The following is a 27,721-nucleotide window of genomic DNA, read 5'->3' as shown; positions in this document are numbered from 1 at the left end:
AGTTCTTCATGACCACCTTTTTTTTTTAGATTCCATATATATGTGTTAGCATATGGTATTTGTTTTTCTTTTTCTGACTTACTTCACTCTTTATGACAGACTCTAAGTCCATCCACTTCACTACAAATAAATCAGTTTCGTTTCTTTTTATGGCTGAGTAATATTCCATTGTATGTATGTGCCACATCTTCTTTATCCATTCATCTGTCGATGGACACTTAGGTTGCTTCCATGTCCTGGCTATTGTAAATAGAGCTGCGGTGAACATTGTGGTACATGACTCTTTTTGAATTATGGTTTTCTCAGGGTATATGCCCAGTAGTGGGATTGCTGGGTCATATGGTAGTTGTATTTTTAGCTTTTTAAGGAACCTCCATACTGTTTTCCATAGTGGCTGTATCAATTTACATTTCCACCCACAGTGCAAGAGGGTTCTCTTTTCTCCACACCCTCTCCAGCATTTACGGTTTGTAGATTTTTTGATGATGGCCATTCTGACTGGTGTGAGGTGATACCCCATTGTAGTTTTGATTTGCATTTCTCTAATGATTAGTGATGTTGAGCATTCTTTCATGTGTTTGTTGGCAATCTGTACGTCTTCTTTGGAGAAATGTCTATTTAGGTCTTCTGCCCATGTTTGCATTGGGTTGTTTATTTTTTTGATATGAAGCTGAATGAGCTGCTTGTAAATTTTGGAGATTAACCCTTTGTCAGTTGCTTCAATGCAAATATTTTCTCCCATTCTGAGGGTTGTCTTTTTGTCTTGTATATGGTTTCCTCCACTGTGCAAAAGCTTTTAAGTTTCATTAGGTCCAATTTGTTTATTTTTGTTTTTATTTCCATTTCTCTAGGAGGTGGGTGAAAAAGGATCTTGCTGTGATTTATGTCATAGAGTGTTCTGCCTATGTTTTCCTCTAAGAGTTTTAGAGTGTCTGGCCTTACATTTAGGTCTTTAAATCATTTTGAGTTTATTTTTGTGTATGGTGTTAAGGAGGGTTCTAATTTCATTCTTTTACATGTAGCTGTCCAGTTATCCCAGCAGCACTTATTGAAGAGGCTGTCTTTTCTGCATTGTATATTCTTACCTCCTTTATCAAAAATAAAGTGACCATATGTGCGTGGGTTTCTCTCTGGGCTTTCAATCCTGTTTCATTGACCTATATTTCTGTTTTTGTGCCAGTACCATACTGCAGCTTTGTAGTATAGTCTGAAGTCAGGGAGCCTGATTCCTCCAGCTCTGTTGTTCTTTACCAAGGTTGCTTTTGCTGTTTGGGGTCTTTTGTGTTTCCATACAAATTGTGAAATTTTTTGTTCTAGTTCTGTGAAAAATGTCATTGGTAGTTTGATAGGGATTGCATTGAATCTGTAGATTGCTTTGGGTAGTATAGTCATTTTCACAATGTTGATTCTTCCAATCCAAGAACATGATATATCTCTCCATCTGTTTGTATCATTTTTAATTTCTTTTATCAGTGTTTTATAGTTTTCTGCATACAGGTCTTTTGTCTCCTTAGGTAGGTTTATTCCTAGGTATTTTATTCTTTTTGTTGCAATGGTAAATGGGAGTGTTTCCTTAATTTCTATTTCAGATTTTTCATCACCAGTGTATAGGAATGCAAGAGATTTCTGTGCATTAATTTTGTATCCTGCTACTTTACCAGATTCATTGATTAGCTCTAGTAGTTTTCTGGAAGCATCTTTAGGATTCTCTATGTATAGTATCATGTCATCTGCAAACAGTGACAGTTTTACTTCTTCTTTTCCATTTGGATTCCTTCTATTTCTTTTTCTTCTCTGATTGCTGTGGCTAACACTTCCAAAACTATGTTGAATAATAGTGGTGAGAGTGAGCAACCTTGTCTTGCTCCTGATCTTAGTGGAAATGGTTTCAGTTTTTCACCATTGAGGACGATGTTGGCTGTGGGTTTGTCATATATGGCCTTTATTACGTTGAGGTAAGTTCCCTCTATGCCTACTTTCTGGAGGGTTTTTATCATAAATGGGTGTTGAATTTTGTCGAAGGCTTTCTCTGCATCTATTGAGATGATCATATGGTTTTTCTCCTTCAATTTGTTAATATGGTGTATCACATCGATTGATTTGCGTATATTGAAGAATCCTTGCATTCCTGGGATAAATCCCACTCGATCATGGTGTATGGTTCTTTTAGTGTGTTGTTGGATTCTGTTTGCTAGTATTTTGTTGAGGATTTTCGCATCTATGTTCATCAGGGATATTGGCCTGTAGTTTTCTTTCTTTGTGACATCTTTGTCTGGTTTTGTTATCAGGGTGACGGTGGCCTCGTAGAATGAGTTGGGGAGTGTTCCTCCCTCTGCTATATTTTGGAAGACTTTGAGAAGGATAGGTGTTAGTTCTTCTCTAAATGTTTGATAGAATTCGTCTGTGAAGCCATCTGGTCCTTGGCTTTTGTTTGTTGGAAGATTTTTAATCACAGTTACAGTTTCAATACTTGTGATCAGTCTGTTCATATTTTCTATTTCTTCCTGGTTCAGTCTCAGAAGGTTGTGCTTTTCTAAGAATTTGTCCATTTCTTCCAGGTTGTCCATTTTTTTGGCATAGAGTTGCTTGTAGTAATCTCTCATGATCCTTTGTATTTCTGCAGTGTCAGTTGTTACTTCTCCTTTTTCATGCCTAATTCTATTGATTTGAGTCTTCTCCCTTTTTTTCTTGAATCTGGCTAATGGTTTATCATTTTGTTTATCTTCTCAAGGAAGCAGCTTTTAGTTTTATTGATCTTTGCTATTATTTCCTTCATTTCTTTTTCATTTCCTTCTGACCTGGTCTTCATGATTTCTTTCCTTCTGCTAACTCTGTGGTTTTTTTGTTCTTCTTTCTCTAATTGCTTTAGGTGTAAGGTTAGGTTGTTTATTTGAGATATTTCTTGTTTCTTGAGGTAGAATTGTATTGCCATAAACTTCCCTCTTAGAACTGCTTTTGCTGCATCCCATAGGTTTTAGGTCGTCGTGTTTTCATTGTCATTTATTTCTAGGTGTTTTTTTATTTCCTCTTTGATTTCTTCAACAATCTCTTGGTTATTAAGTAGTTTATTGTTTAGCCTCCATGTGTTTGTAGTTTTTATAGTTTTTTTCCCGTAATTGATATCTAGTCTCATAGCGTTGTGGTCGGAAAAGATACTTGATATCATTTCAATTTTCTTAAATTTACCAAGGCTTGATTTGTGACCCAAGATATGATCTATCCTGGAGAATGTTCCATGAGCACTTGAGAAGAAAGTGTATTCTGTTGTTTTTGGATGGAATGTCCTATAAATATCAAGTAAGTCCATCTTGTTTAATGTATCACTTAAAGCTTGTGTTTCCTTATTTATTTTCATTTTGGGTGATCTGTCCATTGGTAAAAGTGAGGTGTTAAAGTCCCCTACTATAATTATGTTACTGTCAACTTGCCCTTTTATGGCTGTTAGTATTTTCCTTATATATTGAGGTGCTCCTATGTTGGGTGCATAGATATTTACAATTGTTATATCTTCTTGGATTGATCCCTTGATCATTATGGAGTGTCCTTCTTTGTCTCTTATAACAGTCTTTATTTTAAAGTCTATTTTTTCTGATATGAGAATTGCTACTCCAGCTTTCTTTTGATTTCCTTTTGCATGGAATATCTTTTTCCAACCCCTCACTTTCAGTCTGTAGTGTCCCTAGGTCTGAAATGGGTCTCTTGTAGACAGCATATATACGGGTCTTGTTTTTGTATCCATTCAGCCAGTCTATGTCTTTTGGTTGGAGCATTTAATCCACTTACATTTAAGGTAATTACCGATATGAATGTTCCTATTACCATTTTCTTAACTGTTTTGAGTTTGTTATTGTAGGTCTTTTCCTTCTCCTGTGTTTCCTGCCTAGAGAAGTTCCATTAGCATTTGTTGTAAAGCTGGTTTGGTGGTGCTGAATTCTCTTAGCTTTTGCTTGTCTCTAAAGGTTTTAATTTGTCCGTCGAATCTGAATGAGATCCTTGCTGGGCAGAGTAATCTTTGTTGTAGGTTTTTTCCCTTTCATCACTTTAAATATGTCCTACCACTCCCTTCTGGCTTGCAGAGTTGCTGCTGAAAGATCAGCTGTTAACCTTATTGGGATTCCCTTGTATGTTTTTGTTTTTTTCCTTGCTGCCTTTAATATTTTTTCTTTGTAATTAATTTTTGATAGTTTGATTAATATGTGTCTTGGCATGTTTCTCCTTGGATTTATCCTGTATGGCACTCTCTGTGCTTCCTGGACTTGATTATCTCCTTTCCCATATTAGGGAAGTATTCAAATATAATCTCTTCAAATATTTTCTCAGTCCCTTTCTTTTTCTCTTCTTCTTCTTGGACCCCTATAATTTGAATGTTGGTGCCTTTAATGTTGTCTCAGAGGACTCTGAGATTGTCTGCAATTCTCTTCATTCTTTTTTCTTTACTCTGCTCTGCAGTAGTTATTTCCACTGTTCTATCTTCCAGATCACTTATCCCTTCTTCTGCCTCAGTTATTCTGCTATTGTTTCCTTCTAGAGAATTTTTAACTTCATTTCTTGTGTTGTTCATCATTGTTTATTTGCTCTTTAGTTCTTCTAAGTCCTGGTTAAATGTTTCTTGTATTTTCTCCATTCTATTTCCAAGATTTTGGATCATCTTTACTATCATTATTCTGAATTCTTTTTCAGGTAGACTGCCTATTTCCTCTTCATTTGTTTGGTCTGGTGGGTTTTTACCTTGCTCCTTCATCTGCTGTGTATTTCCCTGTCTTCTCATTTTGCTTAACTTACTGTGTTTGGGATCTCCTTTTTGCAGGCTGCAGGTCCGTAGTTTCCATTGTTTTGGTGTCTGCCCGTGGTAAGGTTGGTTCAGAGTGTTGTATGCTTCCCAGTGGAGGGGACTGGTGCCTGTGTTCTGCTGGATGAGGCTGGATCTTGTCTTTCTGGTGGGCAGGACCATGTCCGGTGGTGTGTTTTGGGGTGTCTGTGAACTTATTATGATTTTAAGCAGCCTCTCTGCTAATGGGTGGGATTGTGTTTCTTTCTTGCTAGTAGTTTGGCATAGGGTGTCCAGCACTGTAGCTTGCTGGTCGTTGGGTGCAGCTGAGTGTTGGCTTTGAGATGGAGACCGCTGGGAGATTTTCGCCGCTTAATATTACGTGGAGCTGGGAGGTCTCTGGTGGACCAATGTCCTGACCTTGGCTCTCCCACCTCAGAAGCACAGGCCTGACACCCTGCCAGAGCACCAACCCTGTCCACCACACTGCTCAGAATAAAAGGGAAAAAAAAAGAAAGAAAGAAAAATAAAATAAAATAAGGTTATTACAATAAAAAATAAAAAATAATTATTAAAAAAAGTTAAAAAGTAATAAAAAAAGAAAGAAAGAAAGAAAAAAGAGAGCCACCAAACTGAAAAACAAATCCCCCAATGATAACAAGCGCTAAAAACTATACTAAAGAAAAAAAAAAGGACAGACAGAATCCTAGGACAAATGGTAAAAGCAAAGCTATACAGACAAAATCACACACAGAAGCATACACATACACACTCACAAAAAGAGAAAAAGAAAAAATATATATATATGTCATTGCTCCCAAAGTCCACCGCCTCAATTTGGGATGATTTGTTGTCTATTCAGGTATGCCACAGATGCAGGGTAAATCAAGTTGATTGTGCAGATTTAATCTGTTGCTCCTGAGGCTGCTGGGAGAGATTTCCCTTTCTCTTCTTTGTTTGCACAGCTTCTGAGGTTCAGCTTTGGATTTGGCCCCGCCTTTACGTGTAGGTCACCTGAGGGTATCTGTTCCCTTTTGGGAGGTCTGAGTTCTTCTGCCAGCGTTCAGTAGGTGTTCTGTATGGGTTGTTTCCACATATAGATGTATTTCTGATATATTTGTGGGGAGGAAGGTGATCTCTAGTCTTACTCTTCTGCCATCTTGAAACTCCTCCTTGACTCTGGATTTTAAAATGAGCAGTTAGTCAAAAGAAGGATCAGGAGCTGACTTGAGAGCAAACATTAGTGAGCTCTCATTCCAACAACTGTCTATAGAGCTCTTCTTTTAACAGGACCTGATATAGAAAAATGATGTTATTTAACTTCCTCATGTCTCAGTTTCTTTGTTAATAAAGTGCTGTAACACAACAGTCATATTGTATAATAGTGAAACGTTTCCATTCTGAAATCAGACTCCATTTGTTTGACTTCCTGCCCGAGCACTTAATGGCTATTTATGTGAAACCCATCGGAGCTTATGAAACATCTTTGTGGCTCAGTTTTCTCATCTGTAAGTGTGGATAGAAATAACCCTGACAGGGTTTTTGTGAGGATTAAATGAGATTATCTGCTTAAAGTTTATAGGATATTGCCCAGAAATTGTAGACACCTAATAAGTGTTATTATTGTCATTATTATTCCTTTCTCATTGGGTGCATTAAAAATTTAAGTGCTCTAAACCCCAAGGTTTTATTATTACTGTTAAAAGTGTTGAAAATAAGAATTTTAGAGAACAGATATTATGTATTTTTCTCTAGGGATGGTGTTTGATTTTTTTTTGGTTGTATCTCTTTCTTTATATTTCAGCTTTTAGTCCAAGATGGAATGAAACATTCACGTTTATTATTCAGGTGCCAGAATTGGCATTGATACGTTTTGTTGTTGAAAATCAAGGTTTAATAGCTGGAAATGAATTTCTTGGGCAATATACTCTACCAGTTCTATGCATGAACAAAGGTAATATTCCTAAAAGTAAGATGATTGTGCTAATGTTTATATATAATTTGAGTTTACCAAAGACACGCTTTTGTATACCAAATAGCTCTGTCCACGACAGTCAGATGTAAAGGAAATTTTATGTATTGACACATATTTTCTCCCAGTGGAATTACAGAAATGTGTTCTAATACAAAAGGTGGGGTTGGGGAGTGGGATTTCTAGGAAGACAAATTGGACAAACTTGACTTGTATGAGAATTTCTCTACATGGACATAGCTCTCTTGTTTCAGTTAAGAGTAGGCATGACTACCATGATGGAATGAAGGATGGGAACTGCACAGAAGGGAGAAGCAGTGAGTCTTCCTTCCCACCTGAGGAGATACTGGGAGCCCAAGACTCTCTTTTCTTGACTCTTTCCAGGGCTGCCTTGCAGTCACCTTTCAGGGGTGACTTACACTGTGCTCCCAACTCTATCCTTATTTTTACTTTTCTATCACCATCTGAGATGTACCTAGGAAACAGTCTTTCTGAAGCAGAAGAGTGGTGGCTAATTTTGGAGACGCTGCACTTTGAGGGAGGAGAAGTGTGAGCTGTGTGGTGTTTAGTTGGAAGTCGGGATAGAAACTTCAAATATTTTACTTTGGGGGAAAATTAATATATGGGATGGAATATAACTACATAGTCCTAGCTTTTATATGTGCTTACGATTTCTCAGGAGCACTACTGGGGCCACTGTTGATGAATTTATTTTTATTGTTCTAATCAAATGTGATTCTTTTTGCAGGTTACCGTCGTGTTCCTCTGTTTTCCAAAATGGGTGAGAGTCTTGAGCCTGCTTCCCTGTTTATTTATGTTTGGTATGTCAGATAGCAACTAATGGTGCCAGACACGGCGTTAGCTGTACATCGCAATAAAACAGCCAGAATGGGTGCCCATATCTTTCTCCTTTTTTTCTAACATAAAGCAAAATAATTATTTTGAGATATTGAGCCAGTTCACTTTTAAATATGCAAAATAGAACAGTGGAAACAAAATAAACTTCAGAGGGTCCCGACAGTGTGGCATTCTCGTCAGCCAATTTCTCCTGCCCCTCTGCTGCTGAGGCTGCTCTTTCAACTTGCTTGTATCATGTTTAATTAGTAGAATTTACAAGATGCTAAAATATGTCTGATTGTATAAGATAGGTTGGCAAGTATTTGGCAGTATAAAAGAAATATGAAGTCTAGGAGTGTTTTAATTTCTAGACACCCACTACTGCATATTGTAGTGGGAAGGAATTAGATTCCCAGGTGCTTGGTGCCCTTTTGAATCCTGGAGAGCAATTAGCCCCTGCATTCTCAGACTAGTTCTCAGATGCTGTGCACTGGATTGGGTACCCTGTAATTATACAGACATTCTTATGAGTGCATATGATTTTGATTTGCATTCAAACTGCCTCCAGACTCCGTATCTATAAAAAGATCTACTATGGGGACTTACATGCTTGGGTCTCTGAATGAATTTTCAGTGTTTCTGAATCTGCACTAAATGCACATTGAGGGTTGCCTCTTGGTCAGAGATGAGATTCCTGTGCTGTTTCATATACTGGGCTTCTCACCATCAGCAGGACTTTGCTTTACTAAATGTCATATGTAGAAGAATATGGTTCATTATTAACTGTTTTTCAAAAAACCAGGCATACTAATACTTGTTCTACCACATTGTTGCATGGTAGTGAGATGAAATCACCAGTACAATTTTTGACAAATTAGGGGGCCCTCATAGGTATTTGTTGAAATTAAATCTGAATTTATAACTAAAATAACAAAAACGATTCTTTGTTTGAGGTGTTTACTAATGCATTATCAGTTGATGGCTGAAAAAATATACAAAAAAATCACATCTACCATGTTTTACTATTATCATGGTTTAGCCTCAGAACTAAATATTTAAAATAAAAATGTCACTGGGAATTCAAATATCCAACCCATAAGGAGTCAGATGTCCCAGATTACTCAGTGCATAGCCGTTCAGATCCTCACCCACGGGCTCTCTGGATTTAAGATTAGGGCACAGTCTTCCCAGGAGGGACACACAGCCAGTTCTCAGAGGCCCTGCTTCTATTTTGCCAGATTAGAGGAGGATCTTTACTTATTAATTTATTTATATTGCTTTTATTTTATGAAAAAGCTACTTTCAAATCTACATTAAAACTAAGCTGAATACAAACTCTTAGCGAAGGAGGCCTGGTGGTTCTGTTTACAAAAACGTGGCCACTGTCCTTTGGCCTTAAAACTTCAGGAAGGGCCCTTCAAACAGCTTCGTGTTTGCATGTTTCAGTGCCAGAGGGTAGGAATAGACTCTGGTGTCCACTGTCAGATGTTCATCAGCTACCAGAGCATCACGTCTCTTCAGCAGGTCATTCTTTGGTAAGGAAATTACTTCTGCAAAATCCCCATCTCCTGGCTTTGGCTTAGGCCTTACGCGTTCAGCATCATCTCCATTGATAGTTACTGTCACGATGTGTGTGGTACAATTTGACAAACCTGGATCCATACGTACAGGTGGAGAACATTCAGCAACATCGCCCTTATGGCCAGTTTCTTCCTCAAGCTCCCAAAGAGCAGCTGCTTCTGGGCTTTTGTTGTCATCGATGAGACCCATGGGGAATTCAGGGCAGCAACCTCCCATTGGTGGTTGGAACTGCTTCACCAGAACGATACATTGGTTGTTTGCAGCACTGGGGTGACCACCACCCCATCAGCCGACTGTCCTTACATGGTGGTATGCTTCCCAGTTTCCCAAGTTCTCGTTAGGTCAGTAGGATCCCTATAAGTTGTTTTTTTAAGTGTGACCCATTTCAGAAGGATCTTATTTATAATATCTATTGTTCAACCTAATAGCAGGTGGGATGTTCAACCCATTAACCCAAGGATTTAACCTTCTCTAAACCCCTAAAGCCTTTTGAAGATCTGGAATTTCATGAGGTTTAAAGACTGTGATCACATGAGTTTTGCAAAGAGTTCATTAATTCTTGCAGCAGGAAAAACTTATTTCTCATTTATACCAATAAGATTTGAAATAAGGAAGGAAAAAGGATGTATTTCCTTTTCTCATTTTTCTTCAGGTACCACTCAAACTCAGCTCACTAACTGTGAAGACAAAATCTATCTTTTTTTAAATATTCCTAATTCACCTGTAGAAAAATAACAGTGTTGAGGAGCAGAAGAAAACATAAGAAACAGCTAAAATGAACCCCTGTGCTGTGGTAACAGAAGATCTTTTAACTTTTAAGCTCTTAGTTTAAATGTCATTTCCTCAGGGAAGCCATCCATGATCTCCTAGTTTAGGTTACATTCCTTGGTTTATGTTTCCATACAACTGATTAAAGTGACAGCTAGGAAGTGACTTTGTGCTGTCAGGGAGGCCTTGGAGTTGCTAAGAGCTGGCCTGACACTCACAGTCAGGCCATGGTGTTCGTCTGCCAAACCTGAACAGTTTCACATCAGCACCTGACAAGGCCACTCTGTGACCACAGTGGGTTAGGAGAAAAACAGAACCAGTCTGTAATCATGACAGAGCATCTGACAAAAGCATGAATATTGTCCAAACACAAAAGTGCCAAACAGTCCCCAGGAAACATGAATGACTGTCGGATTCTTCACCTACTTCCTTGAACCCTCTCCCAAATCATCTGACACAAGCCTGAATCCAACAGTAAGTCCTTTCCAACACTCTTTCACTGAGACACCCCATGGTTCTTCATTTGTGTGTCTCCCTCATTGCAATGAAGAATCGACCTACTGTGTGTGTTTCTGGTGGTCTTTGGCTGAAAGGCATTAACATAAACCTGGACTCTTCCTTTTGTTACTCTCATTACCTTGTAGTGATCAGTGACAGGAAAGTTTTGTTATGTTGTTAATTTTGACCTTTACTTTTTTTCTGCTTCTGGTTGTTTAGGGCCTCAAATAGAAAACATGCAGAGCAAAATCTAGACTTACCCCGACTTTTGTTTGGGGGACGGTGACCACGGGAGGCCACTGATGTTGATTGCTGAGACATAAAGTTGCCCTATTTTTGAAAAGAAGAGTGGAGAAACTCCCTGTAGCTGTAAAAAGGAGGTCTTTATTTTAATTTTGGGTAGGGGGGAGTGTATGGTGTTTTTGAGGGATGCAGACACATGCACCCTAGATAGTGCCTCCAGGGGTTCCACTCAAAACCTTTATGCAAATTTCAGGGGTTATCTGGGAGCCACAATGGCAAAAAGCTCATGTTGTGGATTAGGATCCAGAAAATGGAATCGCTTACATTTAGTGAAGCCCTTATGGGCTTGAACAATGAACATTTTATTGGGAGAATATATGAACTGGATTCCATTTTTCAGGAGTTATTAAAAGTCCATATTTTTGGGTAGTGCATAAGCATTTGTTGAATTACATTTCTTTTAAAGTAATAACCCTCTGGAAATATTTGTACCAGCAAAGAAAACATTCTTATGATGCATTCCGGATTCTTAGGCCATGAAGTTTGAGCCCTCTGTAGTATTCAGAGTTAAGCTATTTTTACCAGCCACTAGAAATTTCCATTTAAAACATCAAAGGGGTAGATTAAAGTGGAATTTGAGCTTATGAGAGATTGGTCTTCTCCGTGTCTTGCATTCTTACACACCAGCTGAGCACGTGGTGGTGATGGTGGTAGTGGTGGGAGTTGGTGTTAAAGTCCTTAAAAACCTACACATTTTCAGGGACTAGTGCCCTCTTTCTACTTCCCATTTGTATACAATTTAACTTTCACACTTTCAGTCACTATTCCTATTCTTCTCCCAGGACACTCCCTTTTCTAACATGAGAGTTCCATCTCTGCAGTGTTAGCAGTGCCTATCATGTGCCTGATATTAAACAGAAATTAGGGAATTCCCTGGAAGTCCAGTGGTTAGGACTCCCCACTTTCACTGCTGAGGGCCCGACCGGGTCAAGGAACTAAGATCCAGCAAGCTGCACGGCACAGCCTAAATAAATAAATAAACAAACAAATAAATAAACAAATAGAAAATAACCTAAATCCTTGCAGCAATCCTACATTTTATTGTTAATGTAACAGGCTCAGAAACATTGAGTTGCCTAAGGTCTATAGTAAATGACAGAAACACGGTTATTGATCCAAGGCAATCTGGAAAAAAAAAAGTTGATTACGTTACACAATATACAAAAATTAGCTCAAATGGATATTAGACTTAAGTGTTGAATGATAGTGTTTACCAGTTTATTTGCTGCTTTTTGTGGAGGGATAGACCTTTGGAGTTTCCTACTCCATCATTTTTGCTGATGTCATTTTCCACCAATATTATTAACATACTCGATTAGTATAATACTTTTCTTACAATGAATGAACCAATATTGCTACATTATTATTAACTGAAGTCCATACTTTAGTCACATTTCCTTACTTTTTACCTAATGTCACTTTTCTGTTCCTGGGTCCCACCTACGATTCACATTACACTTACTAGTCATATTTCCCGAGGCTGCTATCGGTTGTGACAGTTTCTCACACATTCTTTGTTTGTGATGAACTTGATGGTTTTGAGAACTACTAGTCATGTATTTGGTAGAATGTCTGTCAGTTGGGTTTGAATAATGCTTTTCTCATGATTAGACCAAGGCTACAAGTTTTTGGAAGGAAGACCTCAGAGGTAAAGTGCCACTTTCATAAAATCTTATCAAAGGTACATTCTATCAACATGACTTTTCACTGTTGATATGGACCCTTATTACCTGATTGAAGTAGAGTTTGTCAAGTTTCTCCTCTGTAAAGTTCTGTTTTCCCTGCTTTTCATGCCATACTCTTTGGCAGGAAGTCAATATGTGCAGCCCACACTTAAAGAGTTGGTAGTTACGTTTTACCTTCTAGAGGGCAGAGTATCTATATAAATTGTTTGGAATTCTTCTACATGGTAGATTCAAACCTCCCATCCCCATTTATTTATTTAATCAGTCATTTATATCAGTATGGGTTTATGGATAACTATTTTATACTTTGAATTATAATCTAATACTCCTTGCCCAACTTGGTCCAGCCTTGATCAGTGAGAGCTCTTCCTGTTGGCACCTGTGTCCTAGGAAATATTTTTCACCCCCATCACTTCATTTGTTTTACTTGGAGGATCACTGCCAGCATATTCCTTACCTGAAGTTGCAGTTGACATATGTGAACAGTAAGAGTCTAGCGATAATTAATATTTTTGCCATCTGATCTTCAAAACACTTTCATATCTCACTTTTAAAACTTCCCAAGTCTTGAATAGTATTTTCTTCAGTTAAAGTCTTTTTTTCTGATGATATGAGGTTAGGCTTTGCTATTTTTTTCCCTCTTATTGTTTCCATATTCTTTTCAGATCGTTTGAGCTATATTTCTGACTTTTTATTCAGTTTCATCTTTTGGTCTCTTTACTCCCATAGCTCACATAGGATAACATTGTTTCCTGGACCTGAGTGCCTTTTTTACTTTTCCTTTCCCTTTGCTCTCTGGCCCAGGCATTTGTTTTTCTTTCTACTCTCAAAGTTTTGTCTTGAGAAAGATGAAGTCAGTGAATTCCATGTTTGTTCCACATCCCTTGTTCAAACAAGCCTTGACCATCTTGATCCTCTTGAGTAGGTTAGTTCCACCTAAAAGATAATATTCCTTTCAGACCAACATTTGCTCCATACCAAGTCTTGACCTGTAACCATCCTGTCTGATTTCCCTTCAGTAAGTCCTCTCTTTGTTTCATTTTCCCTTAGAATACCAGTTCCAGAGATTTTCCAAATATGTTTCCCTAGACCCCCTTGGCAATACTTCTGTTCCTCTGAAAGTTACATAATAATTCTTGGAGTCTTTTACACCTGTTTTCCTGGGTTTCCCTCTCAAATATGACCAGATTTTCTTAATCACTTAATCACTCTGTCTCAGTTTTTAAGGGATGGTTTCCCAGCTGTTCTTACAAAATGCTGCTGCTTTATGAGGGATCTTTTAAAATTTTTCTAATTTTAGTTCTCTCCAGGATGTCATTATATCTGCTCTCCATTATATCTGCCTTTCCTCTTTTTATCTGATTGATTTTTTTAGGTACCCATCCTCCCTTCTGAACTAGTAACAACTGAAATGTATTGCCCTTTTCTGTTACCTTTTTCAAGAGAAACTGGATTGAAGTCCATCACCTTTTTAACTTTATAGTTCTTTCTCCTGGCTCTTAACATCTCATTTCCCCTTCATATCTGCCCAGCTTATGTTTTAAGATCCCAATATTTCTTTCAAGGAAATATCATTCTCATTACTACTCTGTTTGACGTCTTTTATTTTATTTTCCTTCTTCTATTACTTTTGTTCTGATGGTAAGAAATTTCAGTTCCTTCTTGATTCCTGGGGTAAATCAGAATTTCAGAGCCAGAGGCTGACGGGCATAGACCTTTAAATTGCTTTCCCAGTTTTGGGCCATTTAATAATCTCAGTCAGTTATATTTTGACCTCAGCCTAGGAAGAGGGCATATTCTCTTTATAAAAAGAATCCCTATTCTTTTTGATTTAAATATTAATAAAATCCACATCCCTTCTATGATTGGAGGCATGGTTCAAACCTCCAAACTCTAATAATTAGTCTCTTTAATTTTCAAATACAGAGTCTCCTTGAGACTGTGTTGTTTCTGTAACCTAAGGCTGTGGACATGACACACGAATTCAAGTTTGGTCTTGTTTCCTCCACTGCTGTTACCCTAAGGTCACTTCAAAATAACACACACGCACACACACACACATGAACATGAACACAGTTTGAGGGAGTTGATATAGTAGGCAAGCATACGTGTCCATGGAGTTAAGAATTTTAAGCTTTAACTTTACTAGAGCTTGTAGCACACTTTGAATTCAGCTACTGTTCAAGATTTCTGGCCTAGTTGTTTTGAGATGTAGCTGAGAAATCCATTAAAGAAAGGAACCGAATTTTTTTTTTTTATCACCTAATGCTTAAAAAGCTTATTTAAGGAAATTTAAAAAGGGTTATCTTTTTCTTATAGTCTTTTGTTCTAAGGACTAAATCTTACAAGGTCTGTACTCATTAATGCCTAAGGTTTAATGTTATATCCCTTTAATGATAAAAACCAGTCAGTTGGTGCAATCTAAGCCATTATAACCAAGGTTAATTAATCCACCTGGCCCATTCTTACCAAAGCCTAAAGTCTAAGCAGTGTCTCTTGGTCCGCTGAAACTTCTGTGTTAATGCTGTGTTTGCCCCAACATTTTTTTAAGAGAAAAAGCATTAGTTAGGTTTAATTGGTTTATCTAAAATATATTGACAGCATACAGGATCCTATGCTAAGAAATAAAATATATCTTTTTTGTGACACGTGTTACAATATGAGGGTTAAAGTTTCTGGGCAATTGCTTTAATCACTAGAATTTCTCCCACGTGCTATTAAATCTTCACTTTGGGTCTTGATAATGTGTCAATAGTGGTAACTCATCAATAATCCACTTCCTCTGGGACTCAAGTCCTGACCTTCAACCATATTTGCTAGAAATGAGTCTGTCACCACAACCCCTTCATTGTTTGATAGCAGTAGCCACAGCATATCTGTGATCGTCAGTTTCTTTTAGCCTGTGCTTTTTGAGATGTCTTAGTTTTCTGTGGAAGTTTCTCAGGGATTTTGAAGGTGAGAATGGAGGGGCAGGGGTTGATGGGGTGGCCAACTGTCCAATGCTTCCGGTCCCTCACATCGCTTAACTTAAAAATCTCCCCTCCTCCCCGGATGTGTGTGTATACATTCCATTCAAGAATTCATCTGAGTGGAAAGTTTATGCTGCTAGGAGGCATTTGAATGTTATTACTCTGTAAAACTGTAATAATCTCCCCTTTCCCTATCTCATTAGACTTCTTATAAAAAGCAAATAAAATATAGATATAAAAAGGCTAAAAGAGCTGTAAAACATATGAATGAGAGTTAAGACTAGGAGCCTTGTTTTTCTTGTTCACTGGTGTGTCATTCAATCATTTGTTCAGGCATTAATTTATAAAGGCTTATTGAGCATCTACTACATACCAGATATTTGTCAGGGCTGGAACAACAAAACAAATGAAGATTCAGTGTTAAATTAGTTTGGTAGGGCTGCCGAAACAAAGTACCACAAACTGGGTGACTTAAACAAGAGAAATTTTTTTGTCTCACAGTTCTGGAGGCTAAAAGTCTGAAATTAAGGGGTTAGTTCCTTCTGACAATCTGTTCCATTCATCTCTCCTAGCTTTGGGTAGTTTGCTGGTGTTCCTTGGCTTATAGATGCATCACTTCAATCTCTATGTCATGGTTTCATATGGTGTTCCCTCTAGGTTTGGGTCTGTGTCCAAATTTCCTCCTTTCATAAGGACACCAGTCATATTGGATTAGGAGCCCACCCTACTCTAGTATGACCTCATCTTAACTAACTACATCTACAGTGACCCTATTTCCAAATAAAGCCACATTTTGAGGTTACAGGTGGTTAGGACTTATAAATTTAGAGGACACAGTTCAATCCATAACACCTACATACCATCTGCCTAAATTTAAAAGTTATAAATAAAGCTAAGAAGCCATTAAATACAATATGATTTGTTCTCCTTCATAAACACCTGGGAGGACAGCTTTTAATTGAGAATTCTTGGATGTCTTGGAGATCCATGTTGGATTATGGTGACCTAAAGAGGGCTGTCTCCTCCTCCTGAGCCCTCTATATGCCCTGCTTTTTCTTCCTACCCCTGGGTCCTTCCTGCACTGTCAGTGGCCTCATGCACATTTGTGGACATTCCAGCTGACACATTCAAGCTGCATCCATACACACTGCAAGCAGCCTGCCCTCGGCCGCCACTAGAACCTAGGCATTGTTCACCCTGGTGGTGGTGTCTGACGTCAGGTCAGTGGACCCTTAGAAGGCCTGCAAACGCTGTTCAGGCAGGGAATTCAGGGGTCATGTGTACCTAGAATGTGGTCTAGAATGAGGCTTTTGGGTGTGGCTGAGTCACACCTGGAGGAAGTAGGCTTCTCCAAGGCGAGGGCGCCAGGGCAAGGACTCCTCTTGCCTGGATCCAATGCTGTACTGTCAGTGAACAAAACTTCTTTAGAGCCTTGTGTTTTAGTGAAAGGATACAAAACATAAATAATAAGCAAAAGAAATAAGTAGATCATATAGAATGTTCAAAGGTGATAAGTATATAAGAAAAAATGTAGAGCAGAGTGGGAAGGATCTGGCATGTGTCTGGGGACAGGGCAGGTTACAATATGACACAGACTGGTCCAGGCAGGCCTGTCAGAGATGGAAACATTTGACCAAGACTTGAAAGAGGTGAGAGAATAGGCAAGTGGATGTATGGGACAAAAGCACATTTTGGAAAGAAGGAGCTGTCTGATAAAGATTTCAGGGAAGAAGCATGCCTGGAATGAATGTTCAGGGAAAGGAAAGGAGGCCAGTGTTTCTTGAGTGTTTTGAGTATAGGAGGATATAATGGGAGTGAAAATCAGAGAGATGGCCGATGGGAGGCCAGATCACATCGGGCTTTTCAGGTTATTTTAAAGGTTTGCGCTTTTACTCTGAGAGTAGAAGCCCCTGCAGAGTTTTGAGCAGAAGAGAGACAAGATCACTCCAATTTCTGTGTTGAGAATAGACAGTATGGGGGGCAGTGTAAACAGAAACAAGGAGAAGGCAATTGTAGTAACTTGGGACAAATTTAATAGGAGTACCTTGAACCGGAGAGGAAGCAGATGGAGAGTGGCAAGTGGTTGGATTTGGGAAAAGTTTTGAAGGCAGAGCTGCAGGAGTTTCTTATGGACTGAATTATACTCAGAGAAAGAGCAAGGAAGTGGGTATCAAGGATGACGTCAAGTTTTTTGCTATTTAAAACTGATCAGGAGTCTAGTTTTAAACATGCTGAGTTTGAGATAATAGATATTCGAGGGGGATGCTGTGTAGGCAGTTGGATATGGAACTCTAGAATTTGGGAGGGGTTCTGGGCGGGAGTTATTATTTTTAAATGATATTTATTTTAATGGTATTGTTTTCTTTCTAATTTTACAAGCAAAACATGTTCATTGTGGACAACTAGAAGTACATAGAAGTATGAAAATTAACAATCACCCATAATCCCCAACCCACAGAGATAACCATTGTTAACGTTTTGATGTATTTCCTTTCAGTGTCTACATACCTTTTTCAAATTGAGGTGTAATTGACCTAGATCTCTACCTTAGTTCCAGGTGCACAACATAGTGATTCACTCGATATTTCTATACATTACAAAATGATCACCATGATATGTTTAGTTATCATCTGTCACTATACAGAGATATTATAATTGGCTATATTCCTCATGTTGTACATTTCATACCTGTGACTCATCTATTTTGTGACTGGAAGTTTGTACCTTTTAATCTCCCTCACCTCTTTCATTCTTCCCACAACTTCCTCCCCTCTGGTAACTGCCTATTTGCTCTGTTTTTATGAGTTTGTTCTGTTTTGTTACGTTTGTTTGTTCATTTTCTTTGTTTGTTAGATTAAGTGAAAATTACACGGTATGGTATTTGTCTTTCTCTGTCTGACTTATTTCACTTAGTATAATACCCTCCAGGTCCATCCATGTTGTTGCAAATGGCAAGATTTCATTATTTTTTTAGACTGAGTCATATTCCGTTGTAGGTATACACCACATCTTCTTTATTCATTCTCTGATTGGGCACCTAGGTTATTTCCATATCTTGGCTATTGTAAATAATGCTGAAATAAACATAGGGGTGCATATATCTTTTCTAATTAGTGTTTTTGTTTTCTCTGGAAAATACCCAGAAGTGGAATTGATGGATTGTGTAGTTCTATTTTTAATTTTTTGAGGAACCTCCATACTGTTTTCCATAGTGACTGCACCAATTTACATTCCCACCAACAGTCTATGAAGGTTCCCTTTTCTCCACATCCTTGCCCACACTTGTTATTTGTTGTCTTTTTGATAGCAACTATTCTGACACGTGTGAGGTGATAGCTCTTTGTGGTTTTAATTTGAATTTCCCTGATGATTAGATGTTGAGCATCTTTTCATGTGTCTTTTGCCTATCTGTTTGTCTTCTTGGGAAAAATGTCTTTAAAAAAGTTCTTCTGACCATTTTTTAAATGGGTTGTTTGTTTTTTTGATGTTGAGTTGTATGTGTTCTTTGTATATTTTGGATTTTAACCCCTTATCAGATATATCATTTGCAAATATCTTCTCCCATTCAGTAGGTGGCCTTTTTGTTCTGTTGATAGTTCCTTCACTGTGAAAAACTTCTTAATTTGCTGTAGTCCCATTTGTTTACTTTTGCTTTTGTTTCCCTTGCCTCAGGAGACAGATTCAAAACAATAAGCCTAGGACCAATGTCAAAGAGTATACTACCTATGTTTTCTTCTAGGATATTTATGGTTTTAGGTCTTACACTAAGTCTTTAATCCATTTTGAGTTTATCCTTGTACATGGTATGAGAAAGTAGTCCAGCTTGATTCTTTTGCATGTGGCTATCCAGTTTTCCCAACACCACTTATTGAAGAGGCTGTCTTTTCCCCATTGTATATTCTTGCCTCCTTCATTGTAGATTAATTGCCCGTATAAGTGTGGGTTCATTTCAGGGCTCTCTATTCTGGTCCATTGATTGATGTGGGGTTTTGTTTTTTTTTTTTGAGTCACTACTACCATACTATTTTATTACTGTAGCTTTGTAGAGCACGATACCTCCAGCTTTGTTCTTTTTTCTCAAGATTGTTTTGGCTACTCAAGGTCTTTTATGTTTCCAAACAAATTTTAAAATTATTTATTCCAATTCTGTGAAAAATGCCATTGGTATTTTGATAGGAATTGCATTGAATCTGTAGATTACTTTGGGTAATATGGTTATTTTAACAATATTAAATCTTCCAATCCATGAGCACAATATATTTTTCCATTTGTTTGTGTCATCTTCACTTTCTTTCATCAATATCATATCATTTTCTGAGTACAGGTCTTTTACATCCTTGGTAAGATTTATTCCTTGGTATTTTATTATTTTTGATGCAATTGTAAATGGGATTGTCTTCTTAATTTCTCTTTCTGATAGTTCACTGTTAGTGTATAGAAATGCAACAGATCTCTATGTTAATTTTGTATCCTGAAACTTTAGAGAATCCATTGATGAGTTCTAATAGTTTTTTGATGGTATCTTTAGGATTTTCAATATACAGTATCATCTTAACTGCAAACAGTGACAGTTTTACTTCTTCCTTTCCAATTTGGATTCTTTTCATTTCTTTGTCTTTTCTGATTATTTGTGGCTAGGACTTCCAATATTATGTTAAATAAAATGGTGAGTATGGGCATCCTTGTCTTGTTGCTTATCTTAGAGAAAATGCTTTCAGCTTTTACTGTTATGTTAGCTGTGGGCTTGTCATATACGGTCTTTATTATGTTGAGATATGTTTCCTCTATACCCACGTTGTTGAAAGGTTTTTATCATAAATGGATGTTGAATTGTGTCAAAAGCTTTTTCCACATCTACTGAGATGATCATATGATTTTTATTCCTCAGTTTGTTAATGTGGTGTATCACATTGATTGAGTTCCACTACTCTGTCTTCCAGTTCATTGATTCATTCTTCTGTATCATGTAATCTACTGTTGATTCTTCCTAGTGTATTTTTTGTTTCAATTATTGTATTCTTCAGTTCTGTTTTAGTTTTTTACATTTTCTAACTCTTTGTTGAAATTCTTACTGTGTTCATCCATTCTTCACCTGAGTTGTTTATAATCATTACCTTGAACTCTTTATTGGGTTGATTGCTTATCTCTACTTCACTTGGCTCTTCTTCTAAGGTTTTATCTTGTTCCCTCATTTCAAAAATATTCCTCTGCCACCTCATTTTGTCTGACTCTCTGTTTTTATTTCTAGGTATTCCGTAAGTCAGATATATTTCCTGATCTTGGAAAAGTGGCCTTATGTAGGAGACATCCTACTGGGTCCAGAAGCACACTCCTCTCTATCACCAGAGCTATATACTCTAGGAGTGCCCCCTGTGGGGGCTGAATGGGCCCTTCTGTTGTTGTGGGGCCACCTACTGTGAGAGTGTTGGTAGGCGTGACCAGCCCCCAGCCTGATTGGTGTCAGCCCTGCCTAGTGCAGTGGCTGCCAGCTGCTGGTGGGTGGGCCCAGGTCCAGATGCTAATAAGCTAGAGGGAGTGCTCCAAAATGGCTCTTGCCAGCACCAGTGTCCTTGTGGTAGTACAAACTCTCAAAGGCTGCCACCAGCATCTATGCCCCCAGGGTGAGTTCCAGTTATAGCTTGCCTTTCCAGGAGGCTCTCCAAGATCAACTGGTAGGTCTGACCTGGGCTCCTTTCAAATCACTGCTTCAGCTCTAGGTCTCAGGGCATGTGAGAGTTTGTGTGGGCCCTTTAAGAGCAAAGTCTCTTTCCTACAGCCCTCCAATTCTCCTGAATACAAGTTCTGCTGGCCTTCAAAGTCAGATGTTTTGGGGGGCTCATCTTTCCAGTGCAGGGCCCCTGGTCTGGGGAGCTTAATGTGGGGCTCAGACTCCTTGATCTTTGGGGGGAATGTCTGCAATTGTGATTATCCCCCCACTTGTGGATCACCTACCCATGGGTGTGGGTGTTGACTATACCGTGTGTCCATTCCTCCTATTCATCTCATTGTGATTCCTTCTTTCTATCTCTAGTTGTAGATATTTTCTGCTAGTCTTCAGATTGTTCTCATTAATAGTTGCTCTGTATGTGGTTGTAATTTTGGTGTGCCTGTGGGAGGAGTTGAGTTCAGAGTCTACCTACTCCACCATCTTGGCCACTCCTTGGGCTGAAGTTATAAAACTGGGAAACTGGGAATAATCAGCATACAGATGATATTTAAAGCCATCAAAATAGATGAGGTCACTAGGGAGTGAAAGCTGATGGAGAAGAGGACCAAGGAGTAAGTCCTGGACACTCCAACACTGGAGACTGTGGAAAAGAGGATGCTCCTTCACAGAAGACTGAGAAGGAGGGACTGATGTTATATAGAAGGAAAGCACAAGAGGGTGTTGTGTTCTGGAAGCCAAATGAAGAGTATTGAGAAAGAGAGTTATTGATTGTGTCAAATACTGCTGATAGGTAAGCTCAGATCAGGGCTGGAAATTGACCTTTGGATTTAGCTATGTGGAGGTCAGAAGGGACCTTGACAAAAGCAGTTTTGTTAAAGTGTTTGGGACAAACACTTCCTTGGAATGGTCTGAGAGAAAATGAGAGGAGAGAAACTGGAGGCAGAGATTAGAGAGAATAGTTTTGAAGAGTTTTGCTATAAAGAAGATCAGGCCAATTGGATGAGTATTTGGAAGGGAGATGGAGGTGCCAAGAAGTTTTTTATGATGCTTTTACCATCATGTAACCATGTAACATCATGGTTGTATGCTGAAGTGAATTATCCAGTAGAGAATAAAGAAATGATGCTTTTGAATAGAGGAGAGTTTCAGTAATGCTTGTGAGTAGGTGAGAGGGGCTGGGATCAAATGTACAAGTTGAGAGATTGGTTATGGTTAGGAGCTTGGGTCATTTTTCCATGGTAATAAGTAGGAAGGAGGAACATAGAATCTGCTGGGCAGGTAGATGTGCTAGTGGAATATGTAGAGGTTTTCTTTTGACTGATTCCAATTTCTAAGTGAAGTAGGAAACAAAGTCATCAGCTGAAAGTGAGGATTACAGTAGAGGGTGATGAGGTTTCAGCAGAGAGAAGGGTGAGGAATCACTATCTGTTAGAAAAGGGAGAGTGAGTGGACCTGAAACATAGAACCATTGCCCAGAGCATTATGGCTTACTTGACTCACATGATCATGTGTTTGAAACAAGACTACATCAACCCATACCAGGCACTCAAATATTTTCAATGAATAAGTGTACAGTCTTTTACATGTTTACATGGTTATGCAGATGACCATATAAAAAATTACTTTTTTATCCACACACAGGAAAACACTGAGTAAAGCAAGGGATTTAGTAATTTAATTGGAAGAAATTTTTAAAAAACGATTTGATCCTCTTAAAGAATGTGGCATAGTGCCTTGAGTTATACCTACTTTGCAGGTGGAAATCTGCAGGATTGTTTACTCTGGTCATGATGAATATGAAAGTAGGTTCAGAAGTAAGAAAACTTTTTGTAGTGCGTAGAAGAGGTTTTGATCAGAGGGGAGAGTTTCAGAGTTTGAGATCTTTGAATTAGCGGATAATGAAGTTTAAAATGTGATAATGCCTCTGTTTGGGTGAAATCCAGTGATGATGAATTGATTGGTGCTGAAGAGGGTGAAAAACTACAAAGTTTCTTCCAAAAATTGCATTTAAGAATTTCAGGCATTTATGTTTGTTTTTTCTGACAGAAATTAATACAACATTCTTCTAGAGCTTACTAATCCCCTCAATAAGATTATAAGTGGATATGTAGGTATATATATTTAATTCAAATTTTAAACATTTGTTACAGATATACTTAGGTCTTGAAGTAATTGATGAGATTTATTTATTTGCTTGTCTTTTTTTGGAAAATACATTTAAAGTATTGCTTTTAACTGTAGGCACATAAAACGTGAACACATGTTTGATTTAAAAGACACATTAAATGTCCTTTTTTTAATTTTATACATTGAATTTTACACAATCAATTGGAAAAAAGGTTCTAAGAAAACAATGAAACACAGGTAGAGAATAAATAACTATAAAAGACTGATTCTGATTTATTTTCTTTGTGTCCTTAGTACACCATCATGCTACCTTTTTTTTTTTTCTTTAATTTATTTATTTTTGGCTGTGCTGGGTCTTCATTGCTGCGAGAGGGCTTTCTCTAGTTGCTGCAAGCGGGGTCTACTCTTCGTTGTGGTGCGTGGGTTTCTCATTGCGGTGGCTTCTCTTTGAGGAGCACGGGCTCCAGACGCGCGGGCTTCAGTAACTGTGGCACGGGGGTTTAGTTGCTCCGCGGCATATGGGATCTTCCCGGACCACGGATCAAACCCGTGTCCCCTGCATTGGCAGGTGGATTCTTAACCACTGCGCCACCAGGGAAGTCCCCACCATGCTATCTTTGATAACAAAAATGTCCTGATCTTGTGGTAGAGAGGCCCCAAAGTGAAAAAAATACGAGTAATGAATGCGTATGTTCACAGCAATGCTTAAATTATACTGTTTCCTAGTGGATACCATTTTTCTTCCTTGAGTGGGACACTACAGAGTTGGATATTAATTGCTCCTACAAAGGTGGTTTTGCTCTTTACAATAAGCATTAAAACATGTCCTTGGAGCTCTGTGACTTCATCATATACTACCTAAAAAGGGAGAGAATAATGAAAATATAAATCAGATACGCTTAAATGCATCTTTTAAAAAATACTGCTTTTAACAAAAATATTTGCACGCTGATATCTTGTACCTTGGAATGGACAGGTTAATGTTAGAATCTTTCATTTCTAACTCTAATTCTGAAGAGCTAAAGGTTCTGCTAACATAAAGGAGTTTTAATGACAGAATATTTCTCTAAGAAGCTTAGAATTTACTCTGATTCCATTAAAAATTGTCTATCCCAAATTTAATGACTGTAAATCATCCTCTAGGAATAAATTTAAATACATGTCACCTTTCAACTGTCCTTGGATTTATTGTGCAACATGGGACCTTGAACACTATCTTTCTTTGTTGAAGGCTAATGAGGAAAGCAGACCAATCTCCATGATTTCCTTGTGTTAATTTAATGTAGTACAGTATTTCCTTCTACATGTGAAGCAGTCACTCTATGGTTACTTTAATTTATTTAAAATTGTTTAATTTTTAGTTATGAAAATATATGCTCATTAAATAAAATATGGGGGTGAAACAAAAAAAAGAATAAAAAAGAAAGGAAAGATTTCTATTTCTACCATTAGGAGATAAGTACAGTTAACACTTTGATGCGTTTTTTGTTTTCTATATATAATTACTTTTTAAGAATCTGAGCTGTAATTATGTTGTGTGTATAGTTTTGTGTTTTTCTCTTTTTCACTTACTAGTCATGTAACTATTTTTAAAAAAGAGAGCTGTTCAACTGTGTGTTTTATAATATCCAAGAAGTAAGTCACAGGCATTACCACTGGGTGCCTGCAGTGGTAAAGAAGCTTTAAAAGTGTAGTACTATCAAGAAATTAGTTATACATCAGAGGAGGGGAGAGCTGTGTATAGACCCAATATGCCAAGGAAACTCCTTATAACACATTTGGAGGAGTTTCATATGATGATACAACATGCTTGCTTTTTACAGCTAAACTACAAGATAGAAAGAAGCGTTCTCTATATATGCAAAAAGGAATCAGAGGAAACAAATTGAGAGGAAAGGCCTTGGAATCCACTGGGAGGCCTGCTCGGTGTGTAAGGATGCAATTTCTAGCCCATCGTACCGCATTTGCCTACCATTTATGAACCCATTAATTTATCAATGAAATTCCATTCAAGATCAATCTGTTAGCTGCTCTGAACAATGATTTACTTATCAAGTAAATAATAATCCAGTCAAGGGAATGAGATACAATATAATATGCTAATCCAGTCTACTCTGCTTCATGTGACATCTCCTGGCTACCAACTCTTCTAGAATCCTGCTCCCATTCCAGAAAGATTACCTTTTAAGTTTCTTAGGACAGCTGATTCAAATTATTCCATTTAATTTATTGAGTTCCCCTGGATAGTAAAGGATTTTAAGGGCTGCCTTAAAAATTTCAAAAGCCTACCAATGTAATTCATCTTTCATCGCAAAGGGATGCTCAACGTGGACCCCGTGAACCACTCTTGTCTCCTGAATGCTTATCTTCCCAGGACTTCAGAGTAAGCTCCTTTCCTTTTCTCTACAGTGGTTATTTTGAACTGCCTAAATTATCCTCCATTTTCCTCCCCACAACACGTTCAGCAGATGAACTCATCTCCTATTTTACAGAGAAAATAGATGAAAGGGCCCTCGAAGTGTTAGTGTGTGTGAAGAAAAATGGAATAATTCTAAGCATTAGGCCTTTGGAAAAGTCTGGCTTAAGAACTCTGTGAATCATATAAATTAGTGCTAAAGATGTAACTTTCTAAGAAACATATCAGTATCAATGATTCATATTTATATAAATCTGTTGTCAACTCCAGTTCTTCCTCCATTTACAATGGGGTTACATCCTGATAAACCTATGGTAAATTGAAAATATTGTAGCCGAAAATGCATTTAATATACCTAACCCACCAAACATCATAGCTTAGCCTAACTACCTTAAACGTGCTCAGAATGTCTCATGTAATTTATTGGATACTGTACTGAAAGTGAAAAACGGAATGGTTGTCTGGGTACCAAATGGTTGTAAGCATATTGGCTGTTTACTCTTGTGATTGCGTGGCTGACTGGGAGCTGTGGCTCGGCATCAGGAAAGAGTATCCTACCACATATCGATAACCTGGGAAAAGAGCAAAATTCAAAATTTGAAGTATGGTTTCTACTGAATGTATATCTCTTTTGCACCATCGTAAAGTAAAAAAAATTTCGGGTTGAGCCATCCTAAGTTGGGGGCCATCTGAATGTGTTTTCTCATTCGAATATGGTGATAATAATATTTACCTTCTGGCATTGTGAGAAAGAATAAAATGAGATAATAAATATAAGCCTTATTACAAAGCCTGATACATAGTAAACACTAATGAATTACAGCTGAAAAAGATCCATCAAATACGTAAAAAAAGAACAGTTGTTTCTTGGTATTTTGCCTTCCCTGACTGGAGATAACAGTTGTACACAAAATTGAGTCTCCCAGGTATTTAACAAGCTGAAATTCTTTAATAAATGACAGGAATTAATTGCCTTCCTGGTTAAAATACAAACATTTGAACTCCAAAGTTTATATTACTTTATGGATTTTTTCCCCTGTGCTTCATTATGCAAAAGCTATTTTCTTGAAAGTGACTGAGGTTTTATAAACATGTAATCATTGTACATTATAGAAGATATATATATATCTGTTCTAATTGCTTTACTGCATCCATAACGTTGTTTAAAAAAATAAGCGCTTTTTTCTTCCAATGCAATGAATAATTAGTGGGTAATGCTAAAGAAGTACACAGATGATTATATTCTTTGAGTCTTTTCACCAAATGATTTAATATGTATTGTGCCTTAACATAAACAGAACCAAAAATGCACAGCTCTTTTAATTTCACTTTATAATACTTTTTACCCATAGGCATGTGTCAAGTCTTCATTGCCTTCTGATAAACATTGAATTTGTAGGTTTGAAATTGTCACATCAAGTAGAAAAACACTGTTTAGTAATTTAATTAAGTAGGATAATATCTAAGAAAGAAATACAATGTAAACTATTATATATAGAATGGTTAAACAATAAGGTCCTATTGTATAGTACAGGGAACTATATTCAATATCCTGTGATAAACCGTAATGGAAAAGAATATAAAAAAAAGAATGTCTATATGTGTATAACTGAGTCACTTTGCTGTACAGCAGAGATTCGCAGAACATTGTAAACTGGCTATACTTCAATAGAAAAAAAGGAAGGAATACAATGTACAACATACATTGACTATAACAATATAATTCTGTTTTAAAATAGAATCTGTATTTCTAATGAATCATTAAAAAAATAATGGTTCTTAACCAGATGCCAAAGGTCGTAGAGTAGAAAGAGCAATGGCACTGGAGTCAGAATCCCAGCTGTGCTTATTAAAGGCTGTAGGGCAATTCCAGCAGCGCTCGGACCATCAGCCCCGCCCCATCCTGAGCCCAGTCATGTCTACCACAGGGATTTGCATGTGAGAGGCGTTCTTAGGAAGACTGCTGGCAATCCTATTGCGAATCACTCTGGGAAGTGTCAAGGTGACAAGTTTGGCCCTGTATCAGAGCTTTAGTATCTGCAGGGTGGATACTAAAGGGACACTTGGCAGTGGTCCTGACCCAGCCTCTCTCAGAATATTAGGGAGAAAGAGGGTTATGAATAACAATT

General features: G+C 37.7%; 2 protein-coding genes and 1 pseudogene across 4 annotated transcripts in view; 1 reads left to right on the top strand and 2 right to left on the bottom strand.

Moving 5' to 3' along the window:
- The window catches only part of PLCZ1 (phospholipase C zeta 1), a gene marked incomplete at its 5' end in the record, with an annotated part of 48,590 nt that extends 41,003 nt beyond the window's left edge, over positions 1-7,587 (top strand). The window contains 2 exons of the mRNA XM_082351370.1: positions 6,573-6,722; positions 7,489-7,587. Of these exons, the coding sequence (XP_082207496.1) occupies positions 6,573-6,722; positions 7,489-7,574 (236 nt within the window). The 3' untranslated portion in view covers positions 7,575-7,587. The remainder of the gene's footprint in view (positions 1-6,572; positions 6,723-7,488) is intronic.
- Positions 7,588-8,968: 1,381 nt separating this feature from the next.
- On the bottom strand, positions 8,969-16,329 carry LOC309609900 (ADP-sugar pyrophosphatase pseudogene; annotated as a pseudogene). The gene has a single exon. The product of its transcript is annotated as an ADP-sugar pyrophosphatase pseudogene (transcript).
- A 7,001-nt stretch (positions 16,330-23,330) lies between these two features.
- PIK3C2G (phosphatidylinositol-4-phosphate 3-kinase catalytic subunit type 2 gamma) overlaps positions 23,331-27,721 on the bottom strand; it is a 406,235-nt gene continuing 401,844 nt past the window's right edge. For both annotated transcript variants that reach the window (XM_082351876.1, XM_082351875.1), the window contains one exon: positions 23,331-24,034. In XM_082351876.1, coding sequence (XP_082208002.1) covers positions 23,882-24,034 — 153 coding nt within the window. In that variant the 3' untranslated portion in view covers positions 23,331-23,881. The remainder of the gene's footprint in view (positions 24,035-27,721) is intronic.

The sequence above is a fragment of the Balaenoptera borealis genome, assembly GCF_965194805.1.
Source record: "Balaenoptera borealis genome assembly, chromosome: 13".
In the NCBI taxonomy this organism is placed as follows: domain Eukaryota; kingdom Metazoa; phylum Chordata; class Mammalia; order Artiodactyla; family Balaenopteridae; genus Balaenoptera; species Balaenoptera borealis.
This window is presented reverse-complemented; position numbering and strand designations above follow the sequence as displayed.